General features: G+C 45.5%; 1 protein-coding gene across 1 annotated transcript in view; it reads left to right on the top strand.

The window, feature by feature from the left end:
- The first annotated feature begins 210 nt into the window (after window positions 1-210).
- The window catches only part of Nlrp12 (NLR family pyrin domain containing 12), a 28546-nt gene continuing 2841 nt past the window's right edge, over window positions 211-25915 (top strand). Inside the window, exons 1-8 of the mRNA XM_074058165.1 lie at window positions 211-637; window positions 5062-5142; window positions 6848-8546; window positions 16561-16731; window positions 19071-19241; window positions 20737-20907; window positions 22464-22634; window positions 25040-25210. Of these exons, the coding sequence (XP_073914266.1) occupies window positions 349-637; window positions 5062-5142; window positions 6848-8546; window positions 16561-16731; window positions 19071-19241; window positions 20737-20907; window positions 22464-22634; window positions 25040-25210 (2924 nt within the window). The 5' untranslated portion in view covers window positions 211-348. The remainder of the gene's footprint in view (window positions 638-5061; window positions 5143-6847; window positions 8547-16560; window positions 16732-19070; window positions 19242-20736; window positions 20908-22463; window positions 22635-25039; window positions 25211-25915) is intronic.

Below are 25915 nucleotides of genomic sequence, written 5' to 3'. Positions count from 1 at the left end.
CAAACAAAATAAACAAGATTGGCTGCTTTGTCAAGGAAGTCAGGAAGACAGAGCAGAAGTGAAAATCTTTCTCACCCTCTAGGACGCCTGTGATTTCTTAACCTCCCCAACTTCCCACTCTTTAGCGCAAATGCCCATTGGTGAGAGGGCAGCAGGAGGGAACTGAGAGGTGAGAAAGCATGATTTCTGTAGAAGGTCTTTCTGCTCTCCCTCTCCTCTCAGTCCTACAACCACCAGCAGTGGCCTCTCCTTCCTTCTGCCTGCAAATGAGCCCAGTGGGCAGGCTGGAATTACCACTTGTTCTATGAAGAGAGACATCAGAGTCTCCAGCTCCTCTGTAGTGCCCCCATGCTGCCAATCACAGCTGGGGATGGCCTCTGTCGCCTGTCCACCTACCTGGAAGAACTTGAGGCTGTGGAATTGAAGAAGTTCAAATTATACCTGGGGACTGCCCAGGAATTGGGCCAGGACAAGATCCCCTGGGGACGGATGGAGATGGCTGGTCCCCTGGAAATGGCCCAGCTACTGGTGGCCCATTTGGGGACAAGGGAAGCCTGGCTGTTGACTCTCAGTATCTTTGAGCGGATCCATAGGAAGGACCTATGGGAGAGAGGACAGAAAGAGGATCTGGTGAGGGGTAAGGAGGTGGCGGGACGGTGGAGCCTGGAACCCACCAATTCCCTTATCTATCAGGTCACCCTAATCCTGAGACCTGGAGTTCCCATTTCAGCCCTTTGGTTTTGCTCATGCTGCCTTCTGCCCAGAACACCCTCCATCTTTTTTGCTTGAATTTCCTTTTTCTTTCTTTCCCTCCCTCCCTCCTTTCTTCCTCTTTCTTTCTCTCCTTCCTTCTCTCTCTCCCTCCCTCTCTCCCTCCCTCCCTCCCTCCCTCCTTTCCTTTCTTCCTTCTTTCCAAAATTCTTGGGACTGGAAGTGTTTCAGATTTTAGATTTTTGTTTGAAATATTGGCATTTACATGATGAGATATCTTAGCAATGGGACCCAATCGTAAACACAAAAGTTAATTTATGCTTCATGTGTACCTTATGCAGGTACCCTGAAGGCAACATTATGCAGTGTTTTTAGTGTGCCTGGGGCTTTTGTTTTTAGTGGGACTGGGGTTTTTGTTTTTAGTGGGACTGGGGTTTTTGTTTTTATTGGGACTGGGGTTTAAACTCAGTGCTTAGAGCTTGCAAAGCAGGTGCTCTATTGCTTGAGACACAACTTCATTCCATTTTTCTCTGGTTATTTTGGAGATGGGGTCTTGAGAACTATTTGCCAGGGCAACCTTGATCCCCCTGATCTCAGCCTCCCAAGTAGCTAGGATTCCAAAAACAAAACAAAACAAACAAACAACAAAAATCCAACAAACCCTTCTGCTGGTGGAGTGGCTCAAGAGGTAAAGTGCCTGCCTAGCAAGGATGAGGCCCTAAGTTCAAACCCTAGTACCACCAGAAAAAAAAAAACACCAAGTACTTAGGATTGCAGGCCTGAGCCACCAGCACCTGGCTGTGTCTAAGTTTTAATTGTGATTGGTCACATGAGTTCAGGTGTGGAATTTTCCACTGCAATGTCATCTCAGCACTCAAAAAATTTTGTATTTCCAGACTGGTGGAGTGACTCAAGTGGTAGAGTTCCTGCCTAGCAAGCATGAGGCCCTGAATTGTCCAAAAAAAAAAAAAATTGTATTTCCAAGCATTTCAGATTTTAGATTAAGGATGCACACAATCACCTGTACTACCTTCTCTGTAAATTCTTCTTTTTTTTTTTTTCCTTGCAGTACTAGGGTTTGAACTCAGGGCCTTCACCTTGAGCCACTCTACCAGCCCTTTTTTTGTGATGGATTTTTTTGAGATGGGCTCTCCCGTACTATGCCTGGGCTGGCTTTGAACTTTGATCCTCCTGATCTCTGCCTCCTGAGTGGCTAGGATTACATGCGTGATCCTGTAAATTCCTTACTGCCCTTCCCCCCCTTTTCTGCACTCTGCCCCTGACCACCTAACTGGCTTAGGAACCCCACTTTCTGCTTCCTCAGCACCCTTAGGTGCTTAGGGCACCAATGTTTATTAATTCCCTTCTCTGCTAAGGCATCCTTTCAGTGTAGCGATGTGGCAACACAGACCACATTCAAAATGTATTACTATTACCCCTAATATATACAGGAGAAAACTAAAGCTCAGAAAAAAACAGTATTTGCTCTCAGATAAAAATTCACAAGCAGACAGGTATGGTGGTGCATTCGTGTAATCCCAGCACTCAGGGGGCTGAGGTAGAAGAATTGAGAGTTGAAGAGACCCTGTCCCCCACCAAAAAAATTCATAAAATGTAACCCATGTACAGGGCTTAACACTCACTTGTATGTTGTAAGTACTCAGCATACAACACCTACTGCTGGAAGTAGCCAAGAGGTTGCTTGAGCTTGGGTTTTTAATGTCATTCATCACCTGTGTGGGGACATGGACCACCTCCAGAACAGAGAGAGTTTTGACTTCTCCACTTAATTCTGTTTGATTCAATCCCGATGGCTGTTAACAGTCTGTCTGTGGAATGTTTGTTGAATGAATAATCAAGTCCTGCCAGTAACTGGCCATACACAATCACTTCTGTAAAGCTTAGTGACTCATAGGTGACCAGGTGTGGTGGCAGAGCTGTGCTGGGAAACATTTAACATCCCCAGGGATAAGTCTTTAAGGACTCTGATAAAACAAGGGCCCTTGTTTGTTCACAGCATTTGTTAATTTAGTAACAGATATCAAGTCACCACAGTAAAGTCATCCGGCTTGTAATTTGCAGAAATTTAACAATAGGTTCTTCCCCCGCCCCCTTAGCAGTATTGGAGTTTGAACTCAGGACCTCACACTTGCCAAGCGGGTACTCTATAGCTTGAGCCACTCCACCAGTTCCTAACAAAAGGCTCTTCTTAAGGTTTCTTCAGTACTGTCTTAAACAACTCCTTCTCTGTCCCATTCTTAGAGGTTTTTATTTTTATTTTTTTGGTGCTGAGGAGGAAGGCAGGAACATTGTGAGTTTGAGGCCAGCTTGGGCTACACAGTGAATTCTAGGATAGCAAGACTTTGTCTGAAAAAAAAAACAAACAGAGAATAGAAAAGAAAAAGAAAGGCTGGCGGAGTGGTAAGAACACCTGACTAGCAAGTGTGAAGCCCTGAGTTCAAACCCCAGTGCTGCAAAAAAAAAAAAAAAAAAAAGGAAAAAAAGGATAGTGTGGAGAAGGAGCTCAGCAAATGTTTCTCAGTTGTTAATGCTGGGAGAAATTTAGGCAGGAGAGAGAAGAGAAGAATTTTATTTTTTATTCTATACTTGTACATTATGTCCATGTCTTAAAATAACTATGCAAAGTCTGTGTAATTAAGTGTAATTATGCAAAATTGCAAGCACATTTATGCTTTTTTTCTTCTTTTATTGCTGATACCATTTCAATTTTCCTTATGTCTCTACATACAGATGTGGTTCAACTCACATTCTCCAAGCCCAAGGGACCTTCAAATATTTTCCAAGAATGAGCCAGGCAGTAGGCACCAGTGGCTCACATCTGTAATCCTAGCAACTTGGGAGGCTGAGATCAGGAGGATCAAGGTTCAAGACCAGTCTGGGCAAATAGCTTGAGAGATCCCATCTCCAAAATGAGAGCAAAATGGACTGGAGGAGTGGCTCAAGTGGTAGAGCACCTGCTTTGCAAGTGTGAAACCCTGAGTTCAAACCACAGTCCAAACAAACAAACAAACAAAGACTGAGCCAAGCATGGTGGTGCATGCCTGTAATCCTAACTACACCAGAGGCTTCAGCAGAAAGAGCACATATTTAAGGACAACCGGAGCAACTTAGCAAGACCCTGTTTCAAAATAAAAACTAAAAAGGACTAGGAAAGGGTGGGGAGGGGGTTGAGGGGGAGAGACAATGGGTGCAATATAACTAATGTATAAGTCTAATTGAAATTACCACTATGAATATATCCTAATAAAAATTTATTAAAAAAAACAAGGCTAGGGATACTGGATGCATCACTCAAGAGGTACAGTGCATGACTACCAAGCACAAGATCCTGAGTTCAAACCCCAGTGCTGCCAAAAAATATATACAATACAGATAAATTTTAAAATAAGAGCCTGGGGGTGTAGCTCAATAGTAGAGTGCTTGCCTAGCATGCATGAGGCCCTGAGTTCCATCCCCAGTACTGCAAACTGCAAGCAGTACCCGTGGACAGAGGCTAACAACCTGCTATGATCAGATTTTTTTCTTGCAGTACTGGGGTTTGAACTCAAGACCTTGTGCTTAAAAATAAATAAATAAATAAATAAATAAATAAATAACCTTGTGCTTGCAAGGCAGGGCACTCTACCACTTGAGCCATGCCTCCAGCCTATCAGGCCGTTTTTTGTGAAGGTTTTTTCGAGATAGGGTCTCATGAATTATTTGCCCAGGCTGGCTTTGAACCTTGATCCTTCTGATCTCTGCCTCCTGAGTAGCTGGGATTACAGTATTGAGCCACCAGCCCCTGGCTTGTTTGATTTTTAGACACAACTTTTATCATTTGGTATCTGAAATTATATTGGCTGTTCTTACTTTATGCAGTAGTAGAGATTGAACCTGGGCCTTGCATATGTTACTTGAGCCACGACTCCAGTCCTTTTGTGTTCTATTTTGTTTTTGAGATAGGGCCTTACTAACTTCTGTCTGGGCTGGCATTGATCTTGTAGTCCTCCTGCTTCTGCCTTCTGAGTAGCTGGGATTACAGACAGGTGTGTGGCACTGTGCCTGACTTGGGGTGTTTGCTTTTATTTTTTTTATTTTGGTGGCACTGGGGTTGGAATTTATACTTTTGAGGCAGGCACTTCATCACTTTAGCCTCTAGTCTCTTGGGTGTTTATTTTTCATATACTGAGCTTCCTATACAATTAGAATGTAAGTTTCTAACACAGAGCACTTAAAGTGAATACCAAACATCTCAGGTGTGGTTGGCAGAGGGCTATGCAGGCATGTTGGAGTAAAAGTAGCTTGACAGCTGGATGTTTGCTAGCTGATCTTCCCAAATTCCTTTTCCAGTTACTCCGCCTGGTGGCCCATGCTCACTTGGGAGCCAATCAGCATGCTTTCCGGAAGTCCATCCTGGCCCTCCAAGAAAAGGTAAGCCACAAACGGCATATCCATTCAGGAGTACGAGCTACGTGTAACCAGCTATCTACCTGTGGGTGAGTCTGGCAGAAAGGATATTTATTTAGTGTTTTAATATGACAAAAAGTCTTGGGCAGGCAGTGGTAGGGTTTGTATGATGGATTAGCACCTTCGAAGCCCCAACTCCTTTCTGCTTTCAGTTCCATCAACCTCTATGTCAGCAGTTTGTCCTAAAACTTATCACCTCAGGGTTGAAAGATGTCTACCAAAACACCTCACACGGTGAATTAGGAAGGGCTGGTGGAGAGGGTGTGGCTCAAGTGGTAGAGGACCTGCCTAGCAAGCTTGAAGCCATGAGTTCAAACTCCAGTGCTGCCAAAAAAAAGGTTGGTCAATGATAGAGAACTTGCCTCCCGTGCATGAGGCTCTGAGTTCTATGCCCAGCACTGAGAAAGAAAGAAAGAGAGAAGGGGAGACAAAGGGAGGGAGGGAGGGAGGAAGGAAGGACTCAAAGAACAAGGGGGACATCATGGGATGTGCCTGTAATCGCAGCTGCAAGGGTGACTTAGGTCTGAAGATTGACATCTGAAGTCCAAGGCCAGCTCAGGCAAAAGGTGAGCCTCTATCTAAAAAATAAGTAAAACAATAAAAATAAAAAAAATAAAAAAACCACAATAAATAAATAAATAAATGGCTCAAGTGATAGAGCACTTGCCTAAGTAAGTATGAGGCCTTGTGTTCAAACCCCAGCACTAAAATAAATAAATAATCATCAGAACCAAACAAATAAATATCTCTGCCTAGTAGGCTTTCTCCCAAGGGAGCTGAGCAAAGGATTTCTGGGACCGATCAAGTCTCCTCCTCCACTGCACAGTGCACCTGCCTATTGTGGAAGGGAGCACAAGGAAGGCGAGTTCTGCTTCTCAGACTTGAGTGTGCAGGCAAACCAAGTGGCAGCCTCGTTAAAAGGCAACCTTGAGCCGGGAACCCCTGGCTCACGCCTGTAATTCTTCTTTCTTTCTTTCTTTTTTTTTCCACTGTTGGTGTTTGAACTCAGGGCCTACACCTTGAACTACTTCACCACCAACCCTTTTTTGTGATGGGTTTTTTTGAGATAGGGTCTCATGAACTATTTGCCCCAGCTGGCTTTGAACTAAGATCCTCCTGATCTCTGCCTCCTCCTAGTAGCTGGGATTATAGGTGTGAGCCACCGGTGCCCAGCCTCATGCCTGTAATTCTAGTTACTCAAAGGCTGAGATCAGGAGGATTGCAATTAGAGGCCAGCCTGGGCAAACAGTTTGAGACCCCATCTCCAAAATAACCAGAGTAAAATGTACTGGAGGTGTAACTCAAGCTTGCTTTGCAAGTGAGAAGCCCTGAGTTCAAACCCCAATTCCTTCCCCACCCCACCCCAAAAAAGACAGCCTCGAATCAGTAGGTATTTGGAACACTTCCCTGGAAATGCTGCGGCCCTAAGGAGCAGCCTCTGAGTAGAATGCATAGAGAATGTACTTCCTTCCTTACAGCTCATGGGACTGCCTCAGTTTCCCACAAGGGGAGGCCTTTACAGGGAAGTTCCAAAGTTCTCACAATGCCCCTAGGAAATGCTCTGAGGACACTGCAAGACAAGCAGGCACTAGCGACATCAACTTTCACTCCTGAGTTCATTAAAGGTTGCTGACGAGCCTCCCATGCACCCTCCATCTCTCTCCTCCAGATCCTGGGGAATCCTACAAGGACCATGTCCGCAGGAAGTTCCGGCTGATGGAAGACCGGAATGCACGCCTGGGAGAATGCATCAACCTGAGTCACCGGTACACGCGGCTGCTGCTGGTGAAGGAACACTCAAATCCCATCTGGACCCAGCAGAAGCTCTTGGATACAGGCCGAGGACATTCGAGAACCATGGGTCACCAGGCCAGCCCCATCCAGATGGAGACCCTCTTCGAGCCAGACGAGGAACGCCCTGAGCCACCTCGCACGGTGGTCTTGCAGGGGGCAGCTGGGATAGGAAAATCCATGCTGGCCCACAAAGTAATGCTGGACTGGGCAGACGGGAGGCTCTTCCAAGGCAGGTTCGATTACCTTTTCTATATCAATTGTAGGGAGATGAACCTGAGCGATGCCCAGGGCAGCGCACAAGATCTCATCTCCAGCTGCTGGCCTGAGCCTGGCGCACCCCTCCAGGATCTCTTCCGTGCTCCTGAGCGTGTCCTTTTCATCATTGATGGCTTTGATGAGCTCAAGCATTCTTTCCACAGTCCTCAGGGACCCTGGTGTCTCCGGTGGGAGGAGAAACAGTCCATCCAGCAAATTCTTAGCAGCCTAATTAGGAAAAAGCTGCTGCCTGAGGTCTCTTTGCTTATCACCACGAGGCCCTCGGCTTTGGAGAAGCTCCACGGCTTGCTAGAACACCCCAGGCACGTGGAGGTCCTAGGCTTCTCGGAGGCAGAAAGAAAGGAGTACTTCTTCAAGTATTTCCACAATGTAGAGCAGGCAAAGCAAGCCTTCAGCTTGGTGAGGGACAATGAGCCTCTCTTCACCATGTGTTTTGTGCCCATGGTGTGCTGGGTGGTGTGCACCTGCCTCAAACAGCAGCTGGAGGGTGGGGGGCTTTTAAGGCAAACATCCAGGACCACCACAGCTGTGTACATGTTGTACCTTCTGAGTCTCATGCAACCCAAGCCAGGGACCCCAACCCTCCAAGCCCCACTCAACCAGAGAGGCCTATGCTCTTTGGCAGCAGATGGCCTGTGGAACCAGAAGATTCTATTTGAGGAGCAGGACCTGCAGAAACATGGCCTGGATGGCGCAGATGTCTCTGCATTCCTCAATATAAACATCTTCCAGAAGGACATCAACCAAGCGAAGTTCTACAGCTTCATCCACCTGAGTTTCCAGGAATTCTTTGCAGCCATGTACTATATCCTAGATGGTCGGGAGAATGGGCCAGGTCCCGACCAGACCGTGACAAGGCTGCTGACTGAATATGGATTCTCAGAAAGGAGCTTCCTGGTGCTCACTGTCCGGTTCCTGTTTGGCCTCCTGCACGAGGAGATGAGACAGTACCTGGAGAAGAACCTTTGCTGGAAGATCTCGCCTTGCATCAAGGCAGAACTGCTGGAGTGGATTCAGAGCAAGGCACACAGTGAGGGCTCCACCCTGCAGCATGGCTCACTGGAGTTCTTCAGCTGTCTGTATGAGATCCAAGAGGAGGAATTCATCCAGCAGGCCCTGGGCCACTTCCAGGTGGTCGTTGTCAGCCACATTGCCACCAAGATGGAGCACATGGTCTGCTCGTTTTGTGTGAAGAACTGCAGAAACATCATGGTATTGCACTTGTACGGGGCTGCCTACAGTGCGGATGAAGAGGATGGCAGGACATGGCCTTCAGGAGGCCAGACGCTGCCCATGCCGTAAGTAATCCGAGGGCCCGTCTCTCCAAGTTCTCTAAAGCACCAGTCAACCAGCTGGGCACTGGTGGCTCGAGTGTATAACCCTAACTACTTGGGAGGCTGAGATTGGGAGGATCTCAGTTCAAGGCTAGCCCAAGCAAATAGTTCTTGAGACCCCATCTCTAAAATAACCAGAGCAAAATGGACTGGAAGTGTGGCTTAAGTGGCAGTGTCTGCTTTGCAAGCACAAAGCCCTGAGTACAAACCCCAGTCCCACCAAAAAGAAAGAAAGAGCCAGTTAACCACTTGTTCTCAAAGAACAACTGTAATTCTAGCCATTCAGGTGGTGGAGATCAGGAGGATTGCAGTTTGAGGCCAACCCAGACAAAAAGTTCGAGACTCCATCTCAACCAATAGCTGGGTGCAGTAGCTTGTTGCCTGTCATCCCAATGTATGTGGGAGACTGAGATCATGAGGATGATGGTTCCAGACTGGCCTGGGCAATAAGTGCCAGAGACCCCATCTCAATCAATTCCTGGTGTGGCATAGTGCTTCTGTCATCCCAGCTATGGCAGGAAGTATAAAATAGGAGGCTCGTGGTCCAGGCCAGACCAGTCATAAAACAAGACTTTATTTCAACCATAGCCAGAGTAAGCTGGGCACCGATGGCTCAAGCCTGTAATCCTAGCCACTTGGAAGGCTGAGAAGAGGAGGATCAGGGTTCAAGCTGGAGGCATGGCTCAAGTGTAGAGTGACTGCCTAGCAAGTGTGAAGCCCTGAGTTCAAACCCCAGTACTGCAAAAATAAATAAAAATAAAAAGAGGGTCAAGGCTCAAGACCAACCCAGGCAAATAGTTCAAAAGACCCCATTCCCAAAATAACCAGAGCAAAATAGACTTTAGGTGTGGCTCACACAATAGAGCGCCTACTTTGTAAGCATGAAACTCTGAGTTCAAATCCCAGTTCCTCCAAAAACTAAATAGCCAGAGCACAAAGGGCTGGAGAACTGGCTCACATGGTAGAATGGCTGCGTATCAAGTACAAAGCCTTGTGATTTTACTTCCCAGGCTCCCCAGACACATTTGGCAATATCTTCATTGTCAGTTGTCACAACTGAGAATCAGGGCAATGCTACTGACACCTAGTGGAGAGAAGCCAGAAGTGCTGGAAGACATGCACGATACCCAGGGCAGTCCCCAAGGACAAAAATTATTTGACCCCAAAATGTCAGGAGTGCCATAGCTGAGACCCTGCTCTCCAACAATACCCCCTGGGACTAAATCAGGTTTCATGTCAGGGAGAATCTAGTCTATCAACAAACACTATCAAGAGCCTTGCCAGGAGCCTGTAATCCTAGCTGCTTAGGAGGCAGAGGTCGGGAGGATTGGGGTTCAAAGCCAATCCCCAGAAATTAGTTTGGGAGACCCTCTCTTGAAAATAAACAAACAAACAAAAATCATAAAAGTGGTAACAGTGCCTGCCTAGTAAGCTTGAGGCTGTGAAGAAATGAAGCAAGGTGACACAGTACACCTTGACATGGGGGGGCAAGGGCTGCAGTGGTCAAGCAGGAAGGAGCCAATTTGAGCTGACTCATATCATTTGGGCTTCCCAAGTGGTAATCTCTTAAATAGGGTTTGAATATTTATTTGGAAAGTGGAGACAGACCTGGGTGTGTAACGCAGTAGTAGAAAACTTGGCTCGTGTAGGCTTTGCCCTGGGTTCTATCTCTAGCACTCCTAAAAACACACAAGTCAGGTGCCAGGTGACTAACATCTGTAATCCTAGCTACTTGGGAGGCTGAGATCAGGAGGATTGAGGTTCGAGGCCAACAAAGGCAAATAGTTGAGACCACATCTCCAAAATGGAGATGAAGGAAAAAAAAATGGACTGGAGGAAGCTGAGTTCTGAGTTCACACCCCAGTTCTACCAAACAACAACAAAGTGGAGAAGAACCACAGGAATGGGAAATCCCCTAACACAGAGGGCATCAGAGGCTCTTTACCCTACTAGCTCAGAGGTAAAGGAGCTGAGGTATCTATGCCCCAGATCTGCACTGAACAAGAACTGTTGAGGGTGGGTGCCAATTTTCAAGCCCCTCCCAGGATCCAGTAAATATCTGCTGCTGGCCTCAGTGATCAATTGGAGCCCACTACAGTAAAACTCAGGAAGAGCTGGGTATGGTGACATATACCTGTAATCCCAGCACTCAGCACTCAGGAGCTTGAGGCAGGAGGATTGCGAGTTTGAGTTTGAGGCCAGCCTGTACTATGTAGGGAGATCCTGTCTCAGAAACAAACAGGACTAGGGCATGGCCTAAGTGATAGAGTGCCTGCCTAGCAAGTGCAAGGCCCTGAGTTCAAACCCCAGTACTTCCAAGAAAAAAAAAAAAGAGAGATTACTGTACCACAGGTTGAGTATTCCTAATCTGAAATCCTAGCAATGTTTTAAATTTCGGATTTGCTTTTAGATTTTGGAATATTTGTATACACATAGTGAGCTATCTCAGGGATAAGACTCAAATCTAAACATGAAATTATCTATGTTTCATATATATGGTTAGACACTTTTTTTTCTAGTACTGGGGAGGGAACCCAGGACTTGACAAGTACTAGGCAAGTGCTCTGTCAATGAGTGCATCCCCAAGCCCTTAATATACAAATATGTATGTATGTATGTGGGGGGACTGGGTTTGAACTCAGGGCTCCCTGCTTGCCAGGCAGGTGCTCTACCAAGCGCTCCAGCCCTTTTAGCTTTAGTTATTTTTCTAATGATGCACAGATGACACGAGCAGGAATTTCAGGTGCTCAGGGTTCTTGAGCCTGCTCTGAGAATGAAAGCACAGACAGAATCCAACAGCAGAGGCCTGAAAGATTTTATTTGTAGAGAAGAGAAGAGAAAGACTGCATATTGGGGAATGCAGGGGGACCCAGGAGTGGGGTATTACAGTCTTTTTTGGATTGCCTGAGGGTGGAGATGCCTTTCAGATGCAGACTCTGTTCCCTAGGGAGGAGAAGTGTCTCCTTGACCTCCCAAAGTCTGTCCTTCACTAATAGGGTCTTGTGTTTATGCCCTGGCTAACCTGGGCCACAATCCTCCTATTTATGCTTCCTGTGTAGCTAGGATGATAGGCAGGAGCCACTGTACCCAGCTCTCATTGGTTGAGATGAGGTCTCACTAACTTCTTGCCCAGGCTGGCCTCAAACCTCCATCCTCTGGATCTCCACCTCCCAAGTAGCTATGATTAAAGACATGAATAATGGCTCACTATTTTTAAAGCATCTGTATTTTGACTGTGACTTCTCACAGGATATCACATGTAGAATCTTTCACAGTCATGGAATCATGTTGGCTCTCCAGAAGTTTCAAATTTTAGAGCACTTCCAGTTTCATGTTTTCTGATTAAAAGTGTTCAACTTGAGCTAGTGGAATGGCTCAAGTGGTAGAGTGCCTGCCTAGCAAGTGTGAGGCCCTGAGTTCAAACCCCAGTACCACCAAAAAAAAAAAAAAGTTCTCAACTTGAGGAGCAGACAATGAGGATGGTGGTTCGTAACCTGGGGTTTTGTTTTGTTTTTGGCAGTACTGGGGTTTGAATTCAGGGTCTCACACTTGCTAGGCAGGTGCTCTACCACTTGAGCCACTCCACCAGCCGGTAACCTGGGCTTTGGAATCAGACACACATGGGCTGGAACCCCAGAGCTCTGCCACTGACAAACTGTGTGACATTGGGCCAGACATTTCTCTGCATGGAAACTTTTCCTGCTTGGAAAATGAGGATTAATGCCTGTCTTTCTTTTTTTTTTTCTCAGTACTGGGGATTGAACTCAGGCCTCACACCTGCTAAGCAAAGTGCTCTACCACTTGAACTATGCCTCTCCCCCACCCCCACCCTGTCCTACTTCCTGATTTTTATGCTTGTTTATTATATTTATATTAAGTGGGGTTTTTTGTTGTTATTGTTGGACTGGGGTTTGAACTCAGGGCTTTGTGCTTGCAAAGAAGGAACTCTGTCTACCACTTGAGTCACAGCTCCATGCATTTTGCTCTGGTTATTTTGGAGATGGGGGGTCTTGCAAACTGTTTGCCTAGACTGGCCTCGAACCTTGATCCTTCCATTCTCAGCCTCCCAAGTAGCTAGGATTACAGGCATGAGCCATAGGCACCCAGCTTGTATTAGTTTTTGATCACTATGATAAAACCAATCAGAATGGATCTGGGAGATGAAATCCATTTGCAATCCCTGACCCAAGGATTCAAGCCTCCTTATGTTTGTTGCTCATTCACTGTGGGAACTTGGACAATACTGTTCATTCAGAAGCTAAATTTAGGGCTGATGGAGTGGCTCAAGTGGTAGAGCGCCTGACTAGCAAGCATGAGGCCATGAAGTCATGAGTTCAAACCCCAGTGCTGCCAAAACAAAAAACAGAAGTTAAATTGAAATAATAAAGATGATAGCTGAATATGGTTGCACAAGCCTGTAATTTTAGCCATTGGGAGACTGAGGCAGGAAGATCCTAAGTTCAAGGTCAGTCTAGAGTACATAGCAAGACCACAAATAAGCAAAAATCAAGATGGTAAACCCCGTGTCATGGTGCACACCTGTAACCCCAGCACTTGGGAGATGGAGGCAGAAAGATCATCAGTTCGAGGCCAATGTAGGCTACATTTTGAGACCCTGTCTCAAAAAATAAGTAAAATAAAGATGATACAATGCTTCTTTAATTATGAAGTGACACACAGTGCCAAACATAACAACTGTAAAGTGACCGGTAAAAATTTTTTTTATTAGGATATATTCATTATGGGGACGGGGCAGGGATTCCTAGTGACAATTCCGATTAATCTTATACTGTACATTAGTTACATTGCCCCCATCGTCTCTCCCACTCAGTCCCCTACCCACCCCCACTTAAAGCAATTGTAAGAGGTTTCTCAGCTGTTTCATGATGGTATATAAAGTCCATCAACTATACACCATCACCTTAATCTCCTTCATTCACCCCCGACCCCCTCACACTGTACCTATTTTACAGTCCTGGTTTTTGTTACTATTTAAATTGATGTTTAAAGGGGTGTCTCACTGTATTCCCACTGTGGGTGTGCTTTACTTCGGTCTGTTCAGTCCCTTCCATTACTCTCCCTCACCCCTTTACCTCCCACCCCCGCTTTTCAACAGCTTTCCATACACATCCTTATATCCTCGACCGTCACATCTTATGTTTTATGATATTACTGATGTGCTATCATTCTCTTTTCCTTTCCTCTTTCCCCAAGTTCCATAGAGTAGTTCTATTGTTACAATCATATTGTACATCTGAGTTTGATCATACTTGTTTTGTGTATATGTTTACCTTTGGCTCTATCTTCCAGCTGTGAGAGAAAACACGTGGCCTTTGTGTTTCTGAGCCTGGCTAACTTCACTTAACATGATGTCCTCTGATTGAATCCATTTACCTTCAAACCTCAGGTCATTATTCCTTATGGCTGAGTAATATTCCATTGTGTTTTTATACCACAATTTCTTGATCCAACAAGCTTTGTTTCCAAAGCTTGGCTGTGGTGAGTACTGTGATGAACATTGGTGAACAGGTGTTTCTATTGTATCCTGTCTTAAGTTCCTTTGGGTAGATGCCCAGGAGCGAGCAGCATCACTGGATCATATAGCAGTTCTGTCTTTAGCTTTTTGAGGAATCTCCATACTGCTTTCCATAGTGGTTGTACTAATTTGCATTCCTACCAGCAGTGTATAAGTGTTCCTGTTTCACCACATCCTCACCAGCATTTGTTGTTGTTATTGCCCTTGATTCTGGCCATTCTAACTGTGGAGAGATGAAATCTAAGTGATGTTTTGATTTGCACCTCTTTTATAACGAGCAAAGTTGAACCCTTCTTCATGTATTTACTGCCCATTTGTACCTCTTCCTTAGAGAATTCCCTGTTTAATTCATGTGCCCATTTTTTCATTGATGTGTTGATCCTTTGGGGGCTGAGTTTTTGAGTTCCCTCTAGATTCTGGATATTAGACCCTTGTGAGATGAGTAGCTGGCAAAGATTTTCTCCCATTCTGTGGACTGTCTCTTGATTCTGGTGACTGTTTCCTTTGCTGTGCAGAAGCTCTCTAGTTTGATGCACTCCGATTTGGTCATTGTTTCTCTTAGATGCTGAGCCTTTGGAGTTCTGTTTAGAAAGTTGTTCCCCATACCTATATGTTCCAGTGTATTTCCTACTGCTTCCTGGAGTTGTTTCAGGGTTTCAGGCCTTACATCAAGTTCTTTGATCCACTTTAAATTGATTTTGATACAGGGTGAAAGACAGAGATCTAGTTTCAGTCTTCTATGTGTAGGTATCCAGTTTTCCGAGCAGCATTTGTTGAAGAGGCTGTCTTTTCTCCATTGTGTGTTTTGGGCTCCTTTGTCGAAGATTCGCTGGCTGTAGATGTGTGGGTTTATGTCTGGATCTTCTGTTCTGATCCATTGGTCTTCCTGTCTGTTTTTGTGCCAATACCATGCTGTTTTTATTGTTATGGCTCTAGTATAATTTGAAGTTGGGTATTGTGATGCCACCAGCATTGGACGTTTTGCTCAGAATTGCTTTGGCTATTCAAGGTTTTTTGTGTTTCCATATGTATTTCACAACTGTTTTTTCTATTTCTGTGCAGAATGTCATTGGTATTTTGACAGGGATTGCATTGAACATGTAGATTGCTTCTGGTAGTCTGGCCATTTTCACAATGTTGATTCTACCAATCCACGAGCATGGAAGGTCTTTCCATCTTCTGAAGTCTTCTTCGATTTCTCTTTTCAGTGGTTTATAGTTTTCATTAAAAAGGTCTTTGGTTTCTTTTGTTAAATTTATTCCAAAGTACTTTGTTTTTGAGACTATTGGAAATGGGATTGTTTCCCTGATTTCTTTCTCAGTCTGTTCATTGTTGTATATAGAAAAGCTACTGATTTCTGTATGTTAATTTTGTATCCTGCTACTTTACTGAAAGAGTTTATGATTTCTAATAGTTTTTTTGTAGTCTTTGGTGTCTCTTAGGTATAGGACCATGTCATCTGCAAATAGGGATAGTTTGACTTCTTTCTTCCGTATTTGAATCCTTTTTATTTCTTGCTCTTTGTCTTATTGCTCTGGCTAGGAATTCCAAAACTATATTGAGTAGGAGTGGAGAAAACAGACAGCCCTGTCTTGTTCCTGACTGTATGGGGAATTGTTTCAGTTGTTCTCCATTTAGTGACAATAAATGGGTAACATTCCTTCTGTTCCTAGTTTCTTCAGAGCTTTTATCATGAAAGGGTGTTGGATTTTGTCAAAGGCTTTTTCTGTGTCTATTGAGAGGATCATGTGGTTTTTGTCCATGCATCTGTTTATATGCTGTATTGCATTTATGGATTTACATATGTTGAGCCATCCTTGCATCCCTGAAATAAACCGACTCAGTCATGGTGTATGACCTTTTTGACATATTGTTAAATTCTATTGCCAGTATTTTGTGGCAAATTTTTGCATCTATATTCACTAAAGATACTGGTCTATAAATCTCTTTTCTGGTTACATCTTTATTGGGTTTTTGGAATGAGTGTGATGCTGGCTTCATAGAATGAGTTTGGTAGAGTTCCTTCCCTTTCTATTTCCTGGAAAAATTTGAGGAGTATTGGTGTTAGTGCTTCTTTAAAGCTTTGGTAATGCTGGCAGAGTGGCAGAAATAGCAGAGTACTTGCCCTGAGTTTAAAATCCAGCACTGACGGCCAAAAAAAAAGTAAAGGTTTGGTAAAATTCATCCATGAATCTATCAGGTCCTGGGCTCTTCCTTTTAGGGAGGCTCTTTATTACTGCTTCAATTTAGTTGGCTGTAATAGGACTGTTTAGGTGTTTAATATCTTCTTGGCTCAATTTTGGTTGGTTATATGCATCTAGGAATTTATCCATTTCATCTAGATTTTCCAGTTTACTTGAATATCAGTTCTCAAACTACTCTCTAATGATTCTCTGGATTGTGACTAGAAAAATTTGACAATAGCCTGTGTCTTTCCCACAGACCCAAGAGGAATGTGTTGCCAGACGCCTACAGTGAGCACCTGGCAGCAGCTCTGTGCACCAACCCCAGCCTGATAGAGCTTGCCTTGTACCGTAACATCCTGGGGAGCAGGGGGATGAGGATGCTCTGCCAGGGCCTCAGACACCCCAACTGCAGGCTTCAGAACCTGAGGTGAGTCAGTTGGTCCATAAGATTGGTCCTCCTCCCTTCTTTTCTTCCTTTCTTTCCTCCTTCCTTCCCTTTCTTCTCTCTTTTCTCTCTCTCCACCCTTCCTCCCTCCTGCCTTAGCCTCCCCAGGGCTGGGATTATAGGCATGTACCACCACACCCATCTGGCTTGTGAGTTTCTGATGGTCCCACTACTGCTTCTTGTGGGGCTCAGCAGAAAAGACACACTGAGGATGGGTATCATTTGCTAGGGTTGCTGCACCAAAATCCCACAACAGGGCATCTTCAAGAACAGAGTTGATTTTCTCGGTTCTGGGCCTAGGAGTCCAAGATCAAGGGGTTGGCAGTGCTAATTCTCCTGAGGCCGCTTTCCTCTCCTCAGCTTACAGATGGTCATCTTCCCCCCTATGTCCTCACCTGGCAGCCCTCTGTGTGTCTGCATCCTACTGTCCTTTTCTTACAAAGACACCAGCCATAAATCTAAAGCTCACCCTGTTGACATCATTTTCTCTTGGTTCCCTTTTTAAGGCTCTATATTCAGAGACAGCCACATCTGAGGTCCTGAGGTCCTGGGATTAGGACTTTTAGTGCATGAATTTTATAGGAGACACAATTCAGATCCTAATAGAAGGGGATTAAGAGAAGTTCAGGTGCCATGTCTCTTGCTTTTCTTATTTTTATCCCCTCCCTCCCAGTCTCCCTGGTTCCCATCTAGTCTCCCCTAACCTGGATAAATTTTTCACTGCTGATATTTGTGTTAAGGGTGGTGATTCACCTTCGAACTTCGACGATTCTCAGATAAGAGAGGTATTCAGGAGCCCATGTTCTCCATGGGTGAATTGATAGACAAAATGTGGTGTATACATACAGAGGAACATTATTCACCCTTAAAAAGGAAAGAGGACTAGGGAGTGCTCAGTAGGTGAGCGCTTGTCTAGGAAGGGCCTGGGTTCCAGCTCCAGCACTGCAAAAAAAAACTAAAAAGGAAAGTGAGGTCTTGAGTTTCTCCTTTATTTATTTATTTATTTATTTTTTGGGTGGGATTGGGCTTTGTGCTTGCAAAGCAGGTGCTTTGCTGCTTGAGCCACACCTCCAGTCCATTTTGCTCTGGTTGTTTTGGAGATGGGGTCTTGGGAACTATTTGCCTGTGCTAGCAATCCTCCTGATCTCAACCTCCCAAATAGCTAGAATTACAGGTGTGAGCACCAGATTGCATTTCTCTTTTAAGGGCAGTGTCTGTGAACACATACATTGATTGCAAAACACTAAAACATTGTATATTATTTTTGTTGCTTTGAATTCTCTTTCCATCTTTTAAAATTTGACAGATAGAATTGGATGTATTTGCCGGGTGCTGGTGACTCACTTCTGTAATCCTAGCTATTCAGCAGGCAGAGATCAGGAGGAATGACATTTGAAGCCAGTCGAGGCAAATAGTTCGGGACCCCTTATCTCGAAAAAAAAAAAAAAAGGCCAGTGGAGTGGCTCAAGGTTCAAACCCCAGTAACACACACAAAAAAATTGGAGCTGGCTGAATGGCTCAAGTGGTAGAGCACCTGCCTAGCAAGCGTGAAGCCCTGGGTTCAAACCCACTCCCACCAAAAAACAAAAAGCATCTGTAGCACCACCTAGCATTCAGGGGTCTGGGGCAGAAGAATTGAGAGTTCAAGGCCAGCTTGGGCTGCATAGGGAGACCCTGTCTGCAAACAAGAACAAATGCAAAACAAAATAAAAAATCAGAATGTAATTCCCATTCCAGGAAATTTGCTCAGCTAAAATGTGTAGCTCAGTGGTTTTTAGTGTATTTACAAAATTATGCAATATCACCACTATCTCTCTCCAGAGCATTTTCCTGGTTCCGAAAGGAAGCCCCATACCTATGAGTAGTCTCTCCCCAATGTCACCCCCACCAGTCCCTGACAACCTCATCTCTGTCTCAGTCTCTCTTTCTAGGTCTCTTTCTCTCTGTCTCTCTGTGCTGGCAATGAGACCCAGGGCTTCATGCAATACTAGGCTAGCATTCTAGCTCCACCTCTTTTTTATTTTAGAAAAAGGAAAAAAATGTGTGTAACCTAGAAAAAGGAGAGAGGCCAGGTGCCTGTGGCTCACGCCTGTAATTCCAGCTATTCAGGAGGCAGAGATCAGAAGGATTGCAAGCCCAGGCAAATAGTTCTTGAGACCCTATCTTGACAAAAACCCATCACAAAAAGGGCTGGCAAAGTGCCTACCTAGCAAGCATGAGGTCCTGGTTCAAACCCCAGTACTGAAGGAAAAAAAAAGAGATAAGAAAGATACAAAACTGCCACAGGAAAACTGACCGGCCCTTTCCTCTTCCCCTCCCAGGCTGAAGAGGTGTGGTGTCTCAGGGTCAGCCTGCCAGGACCTGGCCGCCGCACTCAGGGCCAACAGGAGTTTGACTCGCATGGACCTCAGTGGCAACAGCCTGGGCATCCCTGGGGTGGCCCAGCTCTGCGAGGGGCTCCGGCACCCCAGGTGCAGGCTGCAGATGATTCAGTGAGTGTGTCTCCACCTGCAATGAGTGCTTTTTCTCTTTTTTAAAAACATCAATACGTGTTAGGGTTTAGTTGATATTTCCATATGTGCATATGGCATGCACTGATCAAATCCAGCCTTTCTTCATCCTCATCTATCCCCCACCAGGTTCTTTTCTCCCCCAGTACTCATTCCTTTCTTTTGTTAGCATATATTAATTGTACAAAGTGGTTTCATCGTACTCAATGGGGTGGGACTGGGGTTTAAACTCAGGGCTTTTGCACTTGCAGATCAGGCACTCTGCTACTTGAGTCACACCTCTAGTACATTTTGCTCTGGTTATTTATTTTTGGGTGGCACTGGGGTTTGAACTCAGGGCCTCACGCTTGCTAGGCAGGCACTCTTACTGCTTGAGCTACTCCACCAGCCCTTGCTCTGGTTATTTTGGAGATGGAGTTTTGCAAACTATTTGCCCAGGCTGGCCTTAAACCTCAGTCTTCTGATCTCAGCCTCCCAAACATCAAAAGGTGTTTTTTTTTTTTTTTAACTCAGGGCCTATACCTTGAAGCACTCCACCAGCCCCTCCAACTCTTTCTTTTTTTGTAAAGGCTTTTTCTGAGATAGGATCTCATGAACTATGTGCCCAGGTTGGCTTTGAACCATGATCCTCCTGATGATCTCTGCCTCCTGAGTAACCAGGATTACAGGTGTGAGCCACCGGCACCTGGCTCCAGAATATTCTTAAACTACAGGACTCCTCTGAGCAAACTCAATGTCTCCTGGGGCTGAAATAACCCCAAATGGAAATAAGCCTCAAATATCTCCCTCTAAATTGGGGTTTCTGCTATACTCATGACCTTAGACCCTGGAAGCCTAAGTGTTTTTTTTTCTGGTGGTACTGGAGTTTGAACTCAGGGCCTTGCCCTTTCTAGGCAGGCACTCTACCACTTTAGCTAAGCCCCTAGCCCTAATCTCTGACACACAGTCATCCCTCTGTACCCATGGACTCAGCAGCCATGGATTCAACCAACTGTGATTGAAAATATCTGGGAAAGCTGAGATCCTATCTGGAAAATACCCTTCACAAAAAAGGCCTGCTGGAGTGGCTCAAGTGATAGAGTACCTGCCTAGCAAGTGTGAGGCCCTAATTTCAAACCCTAATACCACCCAAAAAAAAAAAAAAAGAAAAGAAAAGAAAATATTCGGGAAAAATTGTATCTTACTGAACATGTAAAAAAATTTTGTCATTCTTTCCTAACCAACGCAGTATGACAACTATTTGCATAACACTTACATCATATTAGGTTTCGTAAGTCACCTGGACATGAAGTACACAGGAAGACACATGCAGGCTGTATGGAGTAGTATGTCACTTTACATAGGACACTTGAGCCTTGAAAATGTGGGTACCTTTGAGGGGTCCTGGACCAAATTCCTCATGGTCTAGGTTTGTGTTGGGTGACATCAGGACACTGAGTTGCTGCATGGTGGCCTCTCCTCCATCTCTACCCCCCAGGTTGAGGAAGTGCCTTCTGGAGGCTGAGGCTTGTGGAGAGATCGCGTCTGTACTCAGCACTAACCCACACCTGGTGGAGTTGGACCTGACAGGCAATGCCCTGGAGGACTCGGGGCTGAAACTGTTGTGTCAAGGACTGCAACACCCCGTCTGCAGGCTGCAGACCTTGTGGTGAGTTCCTGGGCCCAAGGGCAAGAGCAAGGGTCTCCATACTGAGTGAAAACAGAGAAATCACATCCTGTATGTGCACCAAGCACCCACACTCACAGTGGCATGAGTCACATAGCCATGAGGTGGAAATGACCCAGGGCCCACCAGTGGATAAGCAAAATTGCACTCTGTAATTTACCAATTTATAATTTAATTGGTCATTTAAAATGGGAGGTTGAGCTGGGCTCATGAAGCAGAGATCAGGAGGATCATGGTTTTCGGCCAGTCCAGGCAAATAATTCAGTACTATAAAATAAAATAAAACCAGAGGTTGAAGCTGGGAGTGGCTGTGCAGGTCTGTAATCCTAGCACTCAGGAGGTAGAGGAAGAGGGGAGGAGAATTTGAGGCTAGCCTGGCTCCACTGGAAGACCCTATCTCAAAACACAAAAACACTACCTCTCATTGAGGGTGGGTATGTATCTAGTACTGGCTGCATGGTTATTTTTTCTTTTGCTCAGTGCTGGGGATGGAACCCAGGGCTGAGAACATGCCAGGCTAGTGTCCACCACTAAGCCACTTCCCAGCCCACATGGAGTGTCTTCTCACATACTAGTGAGCTATTATGTTTTTGTTGAGACAAGGTCTTACTGTGTAGCCTAGGATGGCCTCAAACTCTTCATTATCCTGATTCTACCTCCTGAGTCCTGGGATTATAGGCCTGTGCCACCATGCCTGGCTTTTCTCCCATTGTCTTTCTTTTTTTGTGGTGCCAAAGCTTGAACTCAGGGCCTGCACCTTGAGCCACTCCACCAGCCCTTTTTTGTGATGAGTGTTTTTGAGATAGGGTCTCGAACTATTTGCCTGGGCTGGCTTCGAACTGTGATCTTCCTGATCGCTGCCTCCTGACTTGCTAGATTACGGGCATCAGCCGTGGGCACCTGTGAAGAGTGTTTTTCAAGAAATGGTCTCTAGAACTATTTACCTGAGCTGACTTTGAACCACAATCATCAGCCTCTTCAGTAGCTAGGAATACAGGCAGGAGCCACTGGCACCTGGCTCAAGGGTTTTTCTGGGCTTCATACTTGTTAGGCAGGCACTCTTACCACTTGAGCCACTTCACCAGCCTGCTCCCATTATTTTAATCAGGTTTGAAAATGCAGTACTTGTTTGTGACAGGGTCCCACATTGTAGTCCAGGCTGGTCTCAAACTCTCAACCCTCCTGCCTCAGCCTCCTAAGTGCTAGGATTGTAGCTGTGTGTCTCCACACCCAGATAAAAATGCACTTGTTTAGCCAGTGGCCCACGACTGTAATCCTAGCTATTCAGGAGGCAGAGATCAGGTGGATCAAGGCTCAAAGCCAGCTGGGCAAATAGTTCCTTGGTACTCTATCTCGATAAACCCTTCACAAAGATAGGACTGGTGGAGTGGTTCAAGGTGAAGGCCCTGAGTTCACGCCCCAGTACTACAAAAAAATAAAATAAAAAGAAAGCACTTGTTTCAAGATTGGGGTCAGGGGATAAATTAAGCACCAACCCAAACCTGTCCATCATGTTTACACAGTTGGGTTTTGTGCAGGCTGAAGATCTGTCACCTTACTGCTGCCTCCTGTGAACACCTGGCCTCCACCCTCAATGTGAACCAGGGCCTGACAGAGCTGGACCTGAGCCTCAATGATCTGGGAGACCCTGGGGTGCTGCTGCTGTGTGAGGGCCTCAGGCACCCCACATGCAAACTGCAGACCCTCCGGTGAGCAGGAAGCCAAATCCTTTCTCCTTGCCCTCTCTTCTGTGCTCATGGAGGACAGGCTACCTCCCCTTTCTTCCTGAACTCTAGCTACACCAGCCTCCTTTCAAGATTTTCTGCCACAAGGCCTTTGCGCAAGCTGTCCTTGCTTCCTGGAATGCCCTTCTATTCTGTATACACTTGGGCCCAGAAAAGTTTGCTCATTTTGTTGGACTCAGAACAAATGCCAGTTCCCCCGTGGATGCCTTCCTTAACCCCTAGATAAAGTCTAAATTATGAATTTTATAATTCTGTAAGATTACATTCTTGTCCTCAGCATCATGCATTAGTAATTGCAGGCACGCGTGAATTGTTCGAGGCATTCCAGAAGTGCAGCTTCCAGTGGCAAATTTCCCTCCCAGGGTTGTTAGGAGGAGTAAATGAGTGACACTTTTAAATTACTCAGTGTTGGACCAGGTTGAGTGGTTCACACCTATAATCCCAGCACTGGGGAGGTGAGGCAAAGTTGTGAATTTAAAGCCAGCCTGTCTCAAAAAAAAAGAAAAAAGAAAAACCTGAATAAGAATAACAAAAACACACATGAAGTAAACTTGATTTTTTCAAAAAAATAGTCACACAAACTGCAACCCCTGCTGATAAAGGTCTTAAGTAAAAAAATATATATATACACATATATATATATACACGAAGTAATGTCAGTTTGCTTAGCCATTCCACAATGTGTACCTATAACTGCACATTGCATTGTACTCCATAAACAAGACATAATTTTGTCACTTTAATCAACTATTTTTTTCTGACAGTACTGGGGTTTGAACTCAGGGCCTCACCATTGCTAGGCAGGTGCTTTACCACTTGAGCCACAGCTCTAATCCTACTTAGTTAAGCCAGCGGAGGTGGCTCACTCCTGTAATCCCACCTACTTGGGAGAGCATACTTCAAGACCAGCTCAAGACTTTTGCTGAAATAGCTCAGTTGGGAGAGTGTTACATTGCAGTCCAGCCCCGGCAAAAAGTTAGTGAGACCCCCATCTCAACAAACCAGCTGGGTATGGTAGTATATACCTGTTATCCCAAAAGGGATATAGGCAGGAGGATTGTACTTGGAGGAGGCAAAGGCCAAAAGAAAAAAAAAAATCACGAGAGCCTATTGGAAAAATAATTAAAGCACAAAAGGGCTGGCAGTACAGATCATGAGGTCCTGAATTCAAACCTGTACCACAGGGAGTTAAAAAATAAAAAAAGATATTTCTTAGCTGGGTGCCAATGAATAGTGCCTATAATCCTAACTACTCAGGAAGCAGAGACCATATTTGAGACCACCATGGGCAACAACACTGAGACCCTATCTCAAAAATATCCAACATTAAAAAGGACTGGTAGAGTGGCTCAGATGGTAGAGCGCCTGTCTAGCAAGTGTAAGGCCCTGAGTTCAAACCCCAGTACCATCAAAAAATAATTGTCAAGCCTGTGCCAGAGGCTCACACATGTAATCCTAGCTACTGAAGAGGTGGGATCAGGAGGATCATGGTTTGAGGCCAGCCCAGGCAAATAGTTCTTCAATCCCTGTCTTGAAAAAACCCAACACAAAAAAGGGCTTGTGGAGTGGCTCAAGCTGTAGGCTTCACTGAGTTAAAAACAACAACAACAACAACCAATCAAACAACAAAAACACACACAAAAAATAGGGCTGGTAGCGTGGCTCAAGTGGTAGAGTGCCTGCCTAGAAAGTGTGAGGCCCTGAGTTCAAACCCCAGTACCACCAAGAAAAGAAAAAAAAAAAAAAAAACTTGTGCCTGTAAGGGGAGCAATGACAGAGGTGACTCCATTTTGAATGAGAGAGGTACTTTAGAAAAAACAATAGGTTCCTCACAAAAATAAAAAGCCTCCAACAAAAATAACAAAATGCAGCTGCAGAATGTGGGCCCCAAGGCCAGGGCAAGCTGACCAGACCTTCTCGGATTGCTCAGTTCAATAAGGAGAGAGATGGACAGGTGGCCAAGTTCAGCGAGAAGCTGACTCAGCACCAAGCAATCACAAATTTAGTCTCAAGCATACTTGGACCTAAGCCAGTTAGTACCCTATATCATCTCCTAGACTTCAGCCGTTGTTTGGCTTAGCTCTTTCACTAAGTCCCACCTGTCAGAGTGCTTTGCTAGCCTTTAACTCCTGATTGTCCAGGGACTTCATTCACGACTGAGCCAGGACACGAATCTGGGGGCCAACAATCCAGTCCAGTATCAAGCCCTACTTACAGCATAGCTACTACACTCACCCTTGCTCTGTCTGTATATTGAGTTGCTTCCTTCCTGGTCCCTGGCCTTTGGGCTTCCCTGCCTTGTCCTCCCTCAAGGGCAGAGCCTGTGCATGTGCAGCAGGCAGGTGCCAACCCACCCACCCCATTACCAGGTTGGGCATCTGCCGCCTGGGCCCTGCGGCCTGTGCTGGCCTGTCCCTCGCACTGCAGGCCCCTGCCGGGCTGCGGGCCCTGGACCTGAGTTTCAACGACCTGGGTGACACCGGCGTGCACCTGCTGACTGAGGGGCTGCAGCACCCCATGTGCAGGCTGCAGAAGCTATGGTGAGTGGGGCTGGGGTGGGAATACTTTTCTATATAAGGGCCAGCCCCTCCTCACTGTGGAAAATCCAGGAGTAGAGGTGGAAAGATGGAAGGAGTTCCTGAAATAACTCCTCCTGGAGGAAGTGCAGGCAAACCTTGCTCGAGCTTCACCAAGCACTGGTTCACTGAAACATGTTTTTGGGTTTTTTTTTGGTGGGAGTGGGTTTTATTTCCTTGTGGCACTGGGGTTTGAACTCAGGACTTTACACGTGCTAGGCAGGCACTCTACCACTTGAGCCACTTCACCAGCCCTGTTTTGTGTTGGGTATTTTCCAGAACTATTTGCTGGGGGACTGGCTTCCAACCACTTCCTTCTGATCTCTGCCTCCTGAGTAGCAAGGATTACAAGCTCAAGCCACACCTCCAGTCCTGCTTTTTGTCTATATAAAAAATTCTCTATTTCAGCAGAATCATAGTTTTGTTTTTTGGCGGTGGTACTGGGGATTGAGCCCAGGGTCTTCTGCATGCCAGGCAAGCCAAGTCTACTACCCACAGCAAAAAATGTTCTGAAACTTGCTACTCAGGAGGCAGAGATGTGGAAGGTCTCAGAAGCCAATCCAGGTAAATAGCTCTCAAGACCCCATCTTGGAAAAAAACCCTCACATAAAAAGCGTGGTGGAGTAGCTCAAGGTATAGGCCCTGAGTTCAAATCCCAGTACTACACCA

This window comes from Castor canadensis, chromosome 16 (assembly GCF_047511655.1).
Source record: "Castor canadensis chromosome 16, mCasCan1.hap1v2, whole genome shotgun sequence".
NCBI lineage: Eukaryota > Metazoa > Chordata > Mammalia > Rodentia > Castoridae > Castor > Castor canadensis.
The sequence above is the reverse complement of the archived record's forward strand: the minus strand, read 5'-3'. Positions and strand labels throughout refer to the sequence as shown.